Raw genomic sequence first — 12,592 nt, forward strand, 5'->3', positions numbered from 1 at the left:
CGCTCTAGCCATCGCCCAGATGCGCAGCGCTGCGCCAGGCTTAGGGTGACGCTCGAGGGACGGGTTGCCAGAGCAAAACCACCTGCCTGCCCGGCCTTTCTCTATGTCTCGGCGTACCGTCCAGCGCATGTTTCTGGTTTCGAGCACCCTCGTGAGTTGTCGTTGGCCACTCTTTGCAACGACAGTCTCCACGACGTCCTTCGTTTTGGAATCTTATCAATAGCCCTCTTGTACGTCCGTCCGCTCACGGTGGCTCCTGCTCCTCCGTCAACTTGGCGCGCTCGCAGGAGCAAAGACCACTACAAAACATATACTCACAACTCATAGTTCTTCTTTGAATCCATCAACATGGTTCTCCCCGACTACCCCCCTCCCATGAGGGATGGCAACGACTCGAGCTCAGCGCGCACATCGCTCTACAAATCACGACACATATCCCTCCAGTCCCGAGTCGACTCTCTGGCGGCCGACAGCATGTGGGATGAGAGCAGAGAATCAGTACCAGAGATCCCAGCGATATATAGCAGCGGACGCGGACGGTCGACTTCTTTCCTCATGGACCCCAGCATGATGCGATCCTCGAATCCCGAATCGATGAAGGACGACGCCGAATCGACTGGATACATCGTCTCGCCCTCGCCCGACCCTCCGTCAACACCAGCGCCACCGTCATCACAGCCATTAAACATTTCCGTGTTCCACGAGACGCTGTTTATCGGTGTTGTGATTATGGCTCAATTCATGGGTCTGGCTGGTCTTGGGCAGTCCATCGCTCCAATGCACATTATCGCAGAAGGCCTGCACGTAACGAATCCTGGCGAGCAAGCATGGTTTGCGGCAGCCTTTTCGCTCACCGTCGGAACGTTTATCCTGATCTCTGGACGAATGGGCGATATCATCGGACACAAGCGAGTGTTTGTCTTTGGATACTTCTTCCTTGGATGCTGGTCAGCATTTGCCGGATTCAGCGCCTACGTTGGTCGTCAAGTCTTCTTTGACATCTGCCGTGCATTCCAGGGTATTGGAGCTGCCCTACTGGCACCCAATGCACTCGCTCTGCTTGGTCGTGCGTACCCTCCTGGAATCAAGAAGAACATCGTCTTCTCCCTGTTCGGTGCCATGGCTCCCTGGGGTTTCGTGATGGGCGCCTTGTTCTCTAGCGTCTTCGCACAGTTGGCATGGTGGCCGTGGGCGTTCTGGAGCTACGGTATCGCGGCGTGGGCACTTTCTGCCTTCTCCGCCGTCATCATCCCCAAGGCGCTCGCCCACGACGCTCAGTTCGCCGGTAGATCGACCAAGCCAGGCATGGACTGGACCGGTTCCCTCCTCGGAGTCATTGGCCTCATCCTCATCAACGTCGCTTGGAACAACGGGCCTCTGTTCGGCTGGAATCAACCGCACGTCTACTTCATCTTAATCATTGGAGTTTTCTCCTTGATCGCATTCGTTTGGGTCGAAGCCCGTGCGATCTCGCCCATTCTTCCCGTCCGTCACATGACCAGCACTGTTACGTACACGATGGCTCTGGTTGGTATCGGTTGGGGCTCGTTCGGTATCTGGATCTACTACTCTTGGCGTTTCCTCGAGGAGATCCGTGGCTACACTCCACTCAGCGTGTCGGCTCAATACACTCCAGCTCTAGTCTGTGGTCTCCTTGCTGCGGGTGCGACGGGTTTCATGCTTACGCACACGCCCGTCGCGTTCACCATGATGATTGCCATGGTGGCTTTCTTCCTCGGTGAGCTGATCACTGCCACCCAGCCAGCACATCAGACATACTGGGCGCAGATGTTTGTCGCCATTCTAATCATGCCTTTCGGTGAGTCTCGAGGTGTCAAGTGTAAAGTTACGTTGTACTGACGACTTACAGGCATGGACATGTCGTTCCCAGCAGGAACAGTCATCCTCTCAAACCACATGCCAAGAGAACACCAAGGTCTAGCCGCGTCGTTGGTCAATACCATGGTCAACTACTCCATCTCCATTGCGCTCGGCATCGCAGGTACCGTCGAGGTACAAGTCAACAACCACGGCAAGACCGAAGCGGACGTCATGCACGGCATCCGATGCGCGTGGTACACTGGCGTTGCACTCGCCGGTTGCGGTGTGATCCTCGGCACCATGTTCTTCGGTCGAACATTGTTACGAGAAGGCTGGAAAATCATGGACCACTAGGTCTTTCGACTCTTCAGCTTGTGGTTTCAGCCACGCTGTCCGCGCTCCATCCTTCCTGCAGCGCGGCAACGAGCATTGCCTCCATCCGGATCCTCTAGGAGGCAGCGCTCTGTCTCATAGCTTCTTGTTCACGACATAGACCGGAGACGTTTCTGAGAGAGATGGATCCATCTTTTACGACCACGCCTTTCTTGTACATACTTCCTGCTACCAACAACCGACATACCAACCAACAAACCAAACCAACCGATACCTGTGATACGAAAACTGTTTAGAGAGTGATGGGACATGGCGACGAACGGCGTTTATTTGATGGGAGCGAACTAGGGGTAATGGGGCGACCGGATTATCAAGGGGAAAAACTCTTTGTGCCCACGAACGGGGAATCTTGAGTGAATACTGGGTTCACTTTTTTTTATTCCTGGATCCAACATGTCTCTTTCGGCGTGGACGGCCAAACGAGTTTGACGAAAAGACACTTTCTATATTTCCGCCCCAGCCAGCATCCAATCAGATTAATCATTATTGTCTAACTTTGGTCATGACTATTGCTTCTGTTCCTTTCTTCAATGTCGCAAGTTCTGATGAGTATAAGAAGAGACCGCAGAAATACAATCGAGGTTTTTGAATGGACTGACATTACGCAGGGCTGATAACATTGAGTACAGGCTTGCTCACCCACGTCGACACTACGGCTCATACTCCATACGACCCGCAAGAGACTACGACCTTTCCACCCCATCGCCACCCATCCACCCCCTACACCCCTCCTCTACCCCTTCTTCCACGTCGCATCAGCATCAGGATGCACCTCCGGCTCCCGAATATACTCCCTCACCTCAGCCTTCCTCGCACTCTCAACCCCCAACCTGCGATCCCTCTCCCCCACCACCCCGTCAAAATCAAACTGCTCCCTCTTCGTAAAACTCGTCATCAACTCCGGCTTCCCCAACGGCACCTGATCCCCACGATCCACCTGCCAAAGCTGATACACCTTCCCATACAACTCCACCACCTGCTCCATCTCCTTGTTCTCCGCCGCCTCCCACACGGCGTACGGGACGCCCGCGGGCGCCGGCATGATGAGCATGCCGGATTTGACTTCGAAGACGTGTGAATGCCAGAGAGCGCGTTCCTCGGGGTCGAGGGTCGCGTAGATCCGCGGCGTGATCATGTATTCGATTCCGATGAGGCGGGCGTTGGCGTGCGGGGAGTCGTAGAGGATGCATTGGCGGACTTCGTCGTTGAGGTGCGCGCAGTAGTGGTTGGATTCGGTGTGCCGGGTTGGGTCGGAGGCGTAGACGTGGAAGGCGTTGCTGGGGGTGGGTGTTAGATATATGTAGGTAGGTGGTATGGATTTTGGGGGTTGAGGTCTTACAGATGAGCGCAGAGACGTTTGGGGGGTTCGAAGTTTTGGATTAGGGAGGCGCCTGTCTCGAGGAGTTTGTTGGTCGTTGATTCGGGTTGGCCTTTGGTGGCGTTGGATTCGGGGATTTTGTCCATGTTTGATGGATCTCTCTCGATGTTGTTGGATGACTTGGGAAATGAAATCAAAATGCTCTGTGAAGCGAGGAGACAATGCTTACTCGATGAGGAGAGGGTGGAGAGCTGAGTTGCGTTGTGATGCTAGGTTCTTATACACCACCATCACATGCACCTACCTGGTTGTTCTGAACAGACAAGCTACGAGTTTTGACGTCACTGTGATACTGCGCTGTGAGATAGATGTATTCGCAAGGCCATGAGACAATGCTACTCCGGGGTTTGCAGTGCAGGTAACTGGCATAAGTTGTGAAAGAAGGTAAGGTGAGGAGGGAAACACCAGCACAAGTCTGTCTTGACTTCGCAGCCTCTCCTGAGCACTTTAATGGCTTTGACATCCACAGACGGTCGTTGAATCCTCACTGAAGCCACAGTGGTTTCTCGAGTCAAGCACGACGTTCTCAGCCGCAAGGGCCTGCCTGTATTGTTTTTTAGCGTGGCGGTTTCGCCGCCGCGCGACACGTGAGCACTGCCTGTTCCTTCGTATTCACTCAAGACTTCACATTTCTTTCTTTTTCTGACATTCAACTTCACATGCTCGTTCTCGAACACGCTAGTCATTCATCCTCCACTCCAAATATATATATACACCGCTCGTTCACGCGCGCACCCTTCCGAAGCATGAGACATCGCGTACACGCATGATACCCCTCGCTAGCCCTGCATTATGAACTTCAGCAAACCTAAGACCGGAGCGAACCAACCCGTCATTCGCAAGACCATTGTACGAAAGGTCGTCACTCCGAACCAAAGTACCGCTGGGGCCCAGCGACCCTCTGGCCGTCCAGATCCGAACAGATTCAACCAGGCCCTCCACCGCGCAAGCCCGAAGCCCGCGACCTCGAAGAAACCCCCCAACCCTGCTCGCCGAGCCCTGTCTGTCTCGAGAGGTGTGAAACGAAAGAGCGCGACTCCTCAGCCGGCACTCTTCAGCAGCGACGATGAAGATGACAGTAGCGACATCGGCGGTTCCGACTCAGATGCGTCTCGGAAGCGCATTAAGAGCAGCGTCAGCTCGGTCGAGAGCAGTGGGCCAAGGCGAAACGTGATATCAGAAGCAGCTTTCAAGGATGATACCATCTTCGATTTCATACATGGTGCAGATGCGACGTCCGGGCCAAATGCCTCCAAGTTTAAGAACCCTTTTGAAGACGAAGTCTTCGAATGCGTGGAGCTGCAATATCCCAGCAAGGGCCACAAGGAACGATTCGAGCTTAAGTGGCCGAAGTACGTGTCCAAGGACGACTACAAGCCTATGGAAGATATCATCGAGACCATCAAGACAATCTGCACGTGGTACTTCCCGGAAGAGCTTGTTGCGACTGGCCTGAGCGAAGAAACAGGATACGACAGGCGCTTTCACCGAGCATGGCAGCGAGAAAGTGTGGATGATTTCATAGAGATTGTTCAGGACTTCAACACTATCTTGGGTGGCTTGTTGAGTGACGGCACCCTCGAGAAAGAGCTGAAACACAAGAGGAGTCTGCACCTCGACTGGGTGCGACGCATACTTGATCAAACATACGGCAGAACGGTTTCGCCCAAAGTCGAGACGCTCAGGGCGTATCAGAACGGAAGCGATAATGTCTATGGAGAGTTGATGCCTCGTCTCTGCAGTGAGATGTTCCACAAAACAAAGCTCAACCACGAGCAAGTCTTCGTTGATCTGGGTTCTGGCGTCGGAAACGTGGTGCTGCAGGCAGCCCTCGAAATCGGATGCGAGAGCTGGGGAATTGAAATGATGAAGAACCCTTGCGATCTGGCGGAACTGCAGGCTCGAGAGTTCCCAGCGCGAGCGCGTCTGTGGGGGCTGTCGGCTGGCAAAGTTAACCTCTTGCGCGGCGACTTCACTGACCATCCAGGCATCGATGAGGTTCTTCGACGAGCTGATGTTGTGCTTGTAAACAATCAAGCCTTCACGCCGGCGCTCAACGACAAGCTCTGCAACAAGTTCCTCGACCTCAAGGAAGGGTGCCAAGTGGTCAGTCTGAAGCCGTTCGTACCCGAGGGACACAAACTCGCAATGAGAAACATTCATTCGGTGGCAAATCAGCTGGTTCAGAGGAGGTTTGAGTACTTCTCCAACAGCGTGAGCTGGACAGATGTCGGTGGACACTACTACATTGCGACCAAAGACCGACGACCGATGGATGCGTTTCTGAAGTCACACGGTCTTCAGTGAACAGGAGAAAAACTTTGAATTGGATCAGGACTGGGAGGGCTCTGCATTCGATTCTTTGGATAGATGATACCCAACCAAGATGTACATAACAGTAGCATTCAGTGTAGCATTAGCGAGGATATTCTTTTCTCTTTCCAGTATTTGTCGCGTCCGCAATAGTCAGCTCTCAGCAGGGTGGGAAGCCAAAAGTGACATGCCACGGACGCTGACCTGTCTCTTGGAGACGAGGCCAGGGGTTTCCTTCTAGCCATTCTGTCCACACTCGACATCCTTGTGAAAGGCGATGACGGGCTCTAGCAATTTTCATGGCCGTGATGAATGAGGGAAAGGAGAGGAAGGAGGATACTTAGACTTGATAGATTCGGCTGGCTTTCAGTTTGACGGCCAACTCGATGATTTTCGAACGGTGTTGGCAGTGCTGATGACAGCGATGCGTGTGAAGAAAAGAGAAGCAGCCAAGAGTGAAGTTCAAATTGGGTGCGCAGTACCATGGTCTAAGCTCCGATCCGTACCTGTTAGTCAGCTCTCATGCCTGCAGCTTTGTTGACCTCACGTCTTTGGACGACTGAAACCTTAATGCCATGACCATCGAATATTGATGATGCGAAATTAGGTGCGCAGAGATGGTAGGTCGTACCCCAAATGTCACATGCTAGCCTGTCTCGCTGATCGTCTTCCTCTTTTCCTCGGCAGGCCCCCAAGCGCAAGCAGCCCGCCGCGGCCCCGAAACCTCCTGCGAAGCGACGGTCGAAATTGGCCAAGGAGAACGATATCACTGCGGACCAGGAAGGAGAGATTCAAGAGGCTTTTGCGTTATTTGCCAGACCGCATGAAGAGTTTGAGGGGAAAGAGGGAGTCATTGCGACCAATGACGTGCGGAGATGCCTCGTCGCTCTGAATATTCCTCCTACCGATGCGGCAGAGTTGAAAGAAATGGTGGAGACGGTGGATCCTGATGGCTCTGGATTCGTTCCCTTCGAGCATTTCGTCGCGATCGCTGCGCTCAAGATGCATGCGCATGAAAATGATCCGGATGCCCTGAGTGAGGAGGTTCTGAAGGCTTACCAGCTGTTTACCAAAGGCGAGGAGCGGGACATCACCTTGCTGGACCTCCGCAGAGTGGCGAAGGAGCTTCGAGAGGACGTATCGGAGAATGTGCTGAAGGATATGGTGCGAGAGGCTACCGGTGGAACGCTGGGAGGTGTCGGGGTAGATGATTTCGAAGGGGTGATGCGTCGAGCCGGCGTCTTTGGATGACCGCGAACGATGAGGCGTGGACGACGAGCATACGACGGTGAGGCGGACGACCTGGAGTTTGGGCGTTGTAGGTTATACCCAGCGGAAATATACTGATTGTTCTATGTCACATCAAGTCCCAGGTGTTTCTTTAGGCATTACCCAAATTTGGAAGGACTTCATTGGCCGCGAGAATTTTTCCTCGACGAGCGTTGTTTGGTACTGGCGAGCTGCAGCTATCAAGAGACCACAACGAAACCAAACTTCGGCGTCCTTGGCGGCGCTGACAAGCTACGAGCAGACGCTGCGGCTCCAAGCACGGCCTCGACGGCACCATACAGATCGTTTGCATTCAGTATTGAAACCAGGGGACTCGAGCGACGCAGAAATTTTCTGTCGACAATGTATGACCAAGACCTTGTCGTGGTTCCATGGCTGGGAGGACGATGCTGCCCGCGCGACAGCACCATACGGATCGTTTGTATTCAGCTTGGTCATTTTCGCATTGGCATGACAAGCAAGTCTCCGAGAGATTCAGCGTGGCTTCTGCCAATGGCCGATGTTCGAAAGGTGGTTTGCTCTGCTTATGAGCTGGGAGATGTTTTGGTAGCTTTGAGGAGAGATTTTCGACTCTGCGAACATGTGAGCCTCCTCCGCACCCAGGATATGGCCCCCCAGCGCCTACTTAAGAAGACGTGAGTAGCAGGTGAGGATGGGATTCTTTTCACACAGAACATCACACTTTCTCCGTCAGTTTACAGCAATCCAAGCTATTGATCGACAGCATAGCACATTTGCACAAACAAGACCAATAGAGAAACAGAGCCATTATCACACAATGGCTGGCAAGTTCACCCAGTACGAGCAGGGCCGCACCACCAGCGAGGTGGGCGGCCATCACGACGAAGCGCCACAGAGTGCGGCCACTCCCAAGGCGAGCAGCAACAAACGCTCTCGCACGGAGGCCGGCCTCACCCAAGACAGCGCGGCCACAGGGGCCACCTCTCCCGCCAAGCGGGCCAAGCTCACGCTGCCTGCGGGCTCTCAGCGTGAGGGTAATCACGTTTCTCCGGCGGGTGCTGACATCCCCACGGCAGAGTCGTCGACTGAGCCAGCCGGCCAGTCGTTCGACCTGTCGTCACGCACCCTGTACGGGGAAACGTGGGAGGAGTGGGCGCACAGCGCCAATAAGCTCTGTGCTGACCTGGGCCTCCCTAACGGGGAAGAGGAAATCTCCCTCGCCGGCCCAGCGCCCCTGGTGGAGCCCTTCATTGGGCCACCGCCAACGGAGGAGGGGTTTGACCTCTCCCTGCACAGGCATTTCGCGCCGATGCCCGCTCCGGCCCCGCGGCCGGCTCCTGAGACGATCGATCTCACCGGTGACGACGAGGACGAGTCGTCCTCGGCGGCAGCCGCGCAGGCGGCTCCCGAGACGATCGACCTCACGCGCGACGACTCATCCCCGTCGTCGTCCCCTGTTGCCACGCCGCTGGCACCTCAATCAGCACCACAGACCGTTGGGGTGCCACGGAGATCGCCCGCAGAGGCCGCAGCGGCCCACGCAAACCACGAGAAGTTCCTCCGCGAGCAGCAGGAGGCTCTCCGGGCGGAGCAGGTGAGGACGGGCTTCTACGATGGCCCTGCGAACATCAACGGCAGAAGGAGGCGCGAGCACCATCGCAAGCGCATGGAGGACTATCGGGCTGAGGAGGAGCGGAGGAGAGCTGCCGCGCCTGTTCCCAGGCCATCCCAGGAGGCGCTGGAGCGCCAAGAGCGGGAGACGCTGGAGACGCTGGAGAAGCGCAGGATTGCTCACAACGAGAGCAACAAGCGCTACCGCGAGAGGGTCGCCAAAGACAAGGCGGACAAGGCCAAGGCCGCTGCTGCTGCCGCTGCCGCTGCTGGGAAGGCAGACTCTCCCCAGGCCCCAGCCGCCCCGTCAAAGGGGAAGGGCAAGCAGGCCGCCAAGAAGGGAGCCTCACCTGCTCAACAGGTCGAGGCATCCCCGGCGGTCGTCGCTGGACCAAGCTCAGCACCCAAGAAACAGGGTGCTGGTGCTCGGAGAGGGTCTGGGGAGTCTTCCCAGAGTGAGCTCACCCCACAGGGGAGCTCACAGGGCAGCGGCAGCGGGAGCCAGACGCCCGTCACCTCCCCAGATGAGGTTGACGAGGACGCCATGGCAGCGGAGATCGCGCGCGCCTTCGCGGCGGAGGAGGTTGGGGAGAGTGAGGTGGCGGCGGAGATCGCGCGCGCCTTTGCGCAGGATGGGGAGGGTGAGCAGGCTGTCAAGGGTGACGACTCCGACAGCCTGTTCGGAGAGAGTGAGCTCAACCTCACCGCCCAGCCCACAGAGGCTGAGGCTGGGGTTGAGGAGAACGACGGCGCCGACCTCTTCGGTGAAGGCGAGCAGAACTTCGACTTCTCCGAGTTGTTTGGTGAGGACGAGCAACCTGCCGCCGCCGCTGAGCCCGCCGAGCCAGCGCCAAAAGCACCTCGTCTTGGGATGTGTCTCCCCTTCTCCCGCAAGGAGTAGGCTGTCCTGCAGCCTATCGGCGGCATGGACCGGTCGTTGTTCTCGGGGATAGCAAGGCAGGTCACAGCCTGCTTCCCCACCACATCTCCCCACCAGGGGCGAGGACTAGACAGCTCATCAAGCGTCGGTACCTTAGCCAGGCACCTCTCCTTGGGGATAGCTAGGCAGGTCATAGCCTGCTTCCCCACCTCATCTCCTCACCAGGGGCAAGGACCAGACAGCTCATCAAGGCGTCGGTACCTTAGCCTCGTGGCTATCCTTGGGAATAGCAAGGCAGGACACAGCCTGCACCCCACTTCCTCCTCTCCCTCATCGGCGGATCAATGCGCTGTCAGCAGCATGGCCAGGTCACAGGCCATGGAGACAGCAAGGACCCGACCGAGACCTCTCCCCGTCTCCAGCAAGGACTGAACAGCCCGACATACTGTCAGTACCTCAACCAGATGGCACTCCACAGGGATAGCAAGGCATGTCACAGCCTGCTTCCCACCACCCTCTCCCGATCACAAGCAAGGACTGAACAGTCCGACATACTGTCAGTACCTTAGCCAGATGGCACTCCACGGGGATGACAAGGCATGTCATAGCCTGCATCCACCTCTCCTCGTCTCCGGCAAGGACCAGATAGGCCATCAAGCCGTCGGTACCTGAGCTAGTCGCCTCTCTCCGGGGAATAGCAAGGCATGTCACAGCCTTCATCCACCTCTCCACGTCTCCGGCAAGGACACGAACAGCTCATCAAAGCTGTCGGTACCTCAGCCCAACACCTCTCCACAGGGAACATCAAGGCATGACACAGCCTTCACGTCTCGCCATCTCCAGCAATGACACGAACAGCTCATCAAAGCGCCCGGTCCCTCAGCCAGATGGCACTTCACCGGGACAGCAAAACACAGGCCACAGTCTACATCCCACCTCACCTCTCCTCATCACCGGCGAAAGGCTGAACAGCAAACAAAGCTATCAGCCGCCAGGTCGGGCCAGGTCACAGGCCAAGTGGAAAGGGCAAAGCATAGACAGGACACAGTCTGCTTCCCATCGCACCCTCCTCCCTTCTCACAGGGAGTATGAGCAGGGAAACACGCTTTTGGTGGTATGGAATGAGTCTGACTTTGGAGATGACGATGAAACGTTGGAATAATTGGAATGAAGGAACAGGCTCGCGAACAAGGGCGATGCCATGGGATGATATGTTTGATTTGAATGGGATGGAATGAGAACAAGTACTGCTGTTTCCAACGATTGTTTGCAAAGCTACGTACTCTTGATCAAAACAGCTGTTTCAACCACAAACACCACCGCAACGTTTTCCTTCTTGTTTCTCCATGGTAAACGAAGAGCCTCTTGCTCATGTTCTGACCATTACTAGGTTTTCTTCACACAGATTCACAACGCCACCCTCATTCCTCCACTACATGCGTGCATACCCATTCGCGCGAGACTGACTCTTCCCGGTGCCGTTGTAGAAGAGGAAACACATCGCGCTCGCAACGGCGAGATCGAAGCCTTTTGCCACCCTCATTCTTCTTCCGCGCGGCTCGTTGTTCAGCTGCTTGATCTCGTCTTCCACGATTGCCACGAGGATGCTGCTGCGGCCTTGTCCGACACGTAACATGCCGTTTTGAAGGACGACATCCAGTGAGCCTGTTCTATTGGCCGGAGGGAGCTGAGTATGCATTGATGCTCCTGTTCACTGTTAGCAAAATCTCAATGCTGTCGCCGCTGGCTTGAAGTCGTACTGCCTCTCTTCGGATGCTTCTTCTTGAACGTCAACTTCTGTATCCCCTTGATGTCCAAGTACCATCTCTTCGTCCACCGCATCTTGCTCCTCCTCAGATCAAACGCATACTATCCGTTTGGCTCGAGGAAGGTCTTTTTGTGATCGACCTGAAACAGCAGTCCGCCTTCTCTGTCCATGATTGTTCTCTCGTTGATGACCACGGTGACTTCGCGCAAGGTGACATGGTCGTGAAACAGGCAAACATTCTCGGTGAGGCTGGGGAATATTGGCGTTACCTTGACGGGTTTGGAGGGCTCGGTCAATGCTCTTGTGGGCGAAGCTGGGCGAGGCGAAGGTACATTCGGGAAGCTCTTTACTGGACGCGGTGAAGGTGCTGTGGTAGGGAAGCTCTTCGTTAGACGTGGCTTGGGTGATATGATGCTATCGATAGTCGAGCCCTTCGCGATGGTGCTTTGTCTCCTGACGACTACCGAGCCTGTCAGTACACCACATTAGCTCTCAACAAATGAAGCGTTCGGGACACGCACCCTCAGCGCTCGGCTTCTCCATCACGGTGATAGGTACGCCATCAGGCGTCGTGAAAGTCCGGCTCATCGCAGGAATATCACCCGAAACCTCATCATCAGGAATCGCCGCAACAGCTTCCTCCTCCTCAACAGGCTGCACAGTGGTCGTAGCAGTGGATGGAGGCGCTGGAGTCTCCATACTGTCGTTGTCGTCGTCTGGAGCAGGTGAAGGCGTATGGCCAGTATAGTAGGATTGGCGATGATAGTCTCTACGACCTCGAGACTCAGTGCTGCGGGAGAAACGATTCTGGCGCGCGTTCGGTCGGCGGTCCTTGGATGCGCGCGACAGCCGCCGGGTAGTATACGTGATGACGGATAGAGGCCACGGTGAGCCTCTGGGTGATATTGGTACGAATGAAGTGTATGTGTAGGGCAAAGGAGGGTGGGCGAGGCAGAATCGAAAATAAGGGTAGGGGTTGTTCGGGATGCCGAGTCGATGGTGCAGAGATGGCTAGAAGGACCACGATAGTCGACGAGGAAAGTGCGCCCACTGTTGGAGGAAGGAGGATATCGCGTGGAAGTACTGGAAGGAGCGTTTCTTAGACCTCGACAAACGGCTGGCACGGCGTCGTTTTCTTCTTGATATCATTTTTTGGTTCCTGTATCTCGTTATGTCT

The 12,592-nt window shown here is 55.5% G+C and overlaps 6 protein-coding genes across 6 annotated transcripts; 4 read left to right on the top strand and 2 right to left on the bottom strand.

The window, feature by feature from the left end:
* Positions 1 to 348: 348 nt before the first annotated feature.
* Positions 349 to 2,175, top strand: M409DRAFT_28338 (uncharacterized protein; the record flags this gene model as incomplete). Its single annotated transcript, XM_033808991.1, has 2 exons — positions 349 to 1,819; positions 1,871 to 2,175. The coding sequence occupies 2 exons, from the start codon at positions 349 to 351 to the stop codon at positions 2,173 to 2,175; spliced, it is 1,776 nt and encodes a 591-aa protein (XP_033662189.1).
* A 772-nt stretch (positions 2,176 to 2,947) lies between these two features.
* Positions 2,948 to 3,678, bottom strand: M409DRAFT_59298 (uncharacterized protein; the record flags this gene model as incomplete). The annotated part of the gene is made up of 2 exons (XM_033814149.1): positions 2,948 to 3,491; positions 3,554 to 3,678. 2 exons carry the CDS (start codon positions 3,676 to 3,678, stop codon positions 2,948 to 2,950), a joined length of 669 nt encoding a protein of 222 aa, XP_033662190.1.
* A 706-nt stretch (positions 3,679 to 4,384) lies between these two features.
* On the top strand, positions 4,385 to 5,899 carry M409DRAFT_69900 (uncharacterized protein; the record flags this gene model as incomplete). The annotated part of the gene is made up of 1 exon (XM_033818487.1): positions 4,385 to 5,899. One exon carries the CDS (start codon positions 4,385 to 4,387, stop codon positions 5,897 to 5,899), a length of 1,515 nt encoding a protein of 504 aa, XP_033662191.1.
* Positions 5,900 to 6,667: 768 nt separating this feature from the next.
* On the top strand, positions 6,668 to 7,156 carry M409DRAFT_37569 (uncharacterized protein; the record flags this gene model as incomplete). Its single annotated transcript, XM_033810758.1, has 1 exon — positions 6,668 to 7,156. A coding segment is annotated over one exon (489 nt), but the record flags the coding sequence as incomplete, so codon positions are not given.
* An 817-nt stretch (positions 7,157 to 7,973) lies between these two features.
* On the top strand, positions 7,974 to 10,809 carry M409DRAFT_59301 (uncharacterized protein; the record flags this gene model as incomplete). Its single annotated transcript, XM_033814150.1, has 4 exons — positions 7,974 to 9,664; positions 9,946 to 10,094; positions 10,132 to 10,311; positions 10,346 to 10,809. 4 exons carry the CDS (start codon positions 7,974 to 7,976, stop codon positions 10,807 to 10,809), a joined length of 2,484 nt encoding a protein of 827 aa, XP_033662193.1.
* A 270-nt stretch (positions 10,810 to 11,079) lies between these two features.
* Positions 11,080 to 12,114, bottom strand: M409DRAFT_28342 (uncharacterized protein; the record flags this gene model as incomplete). Its single annotated transcript, XM_033808992.1, has 4 exons — positions 11,080 to 11,354; positions 11,408 to 11,493; positions 11,518 to 11,875; positions 11,937 to 12,114. The coding sequence occupies 4 exons, from the start codon at positions 12,112 to 12,114 to the stop codon at positions 11,080 to 11,082; spliced, it is 897 nt and encodes a 298-aa protein (XP_033662194.1).
* Positions 12,115 to 12,592: the final 478 nt, after the last annotated feature.

Source organism: Zasmidium cellare (genome assembly GCF_010093935.1).
Source record: "Zasmidium cellare ATCC 36951 unplaced genomic scaffold M409scaffold_42, whole genome shotgun sequence".
Lineage (NCBI taxonomy): Eukaryota > Fungi > Ascomycota > Dothideomycetes > Mycosphaerellales > Mycosphaerellaceae > Zasmidium > Zasmidium cellare.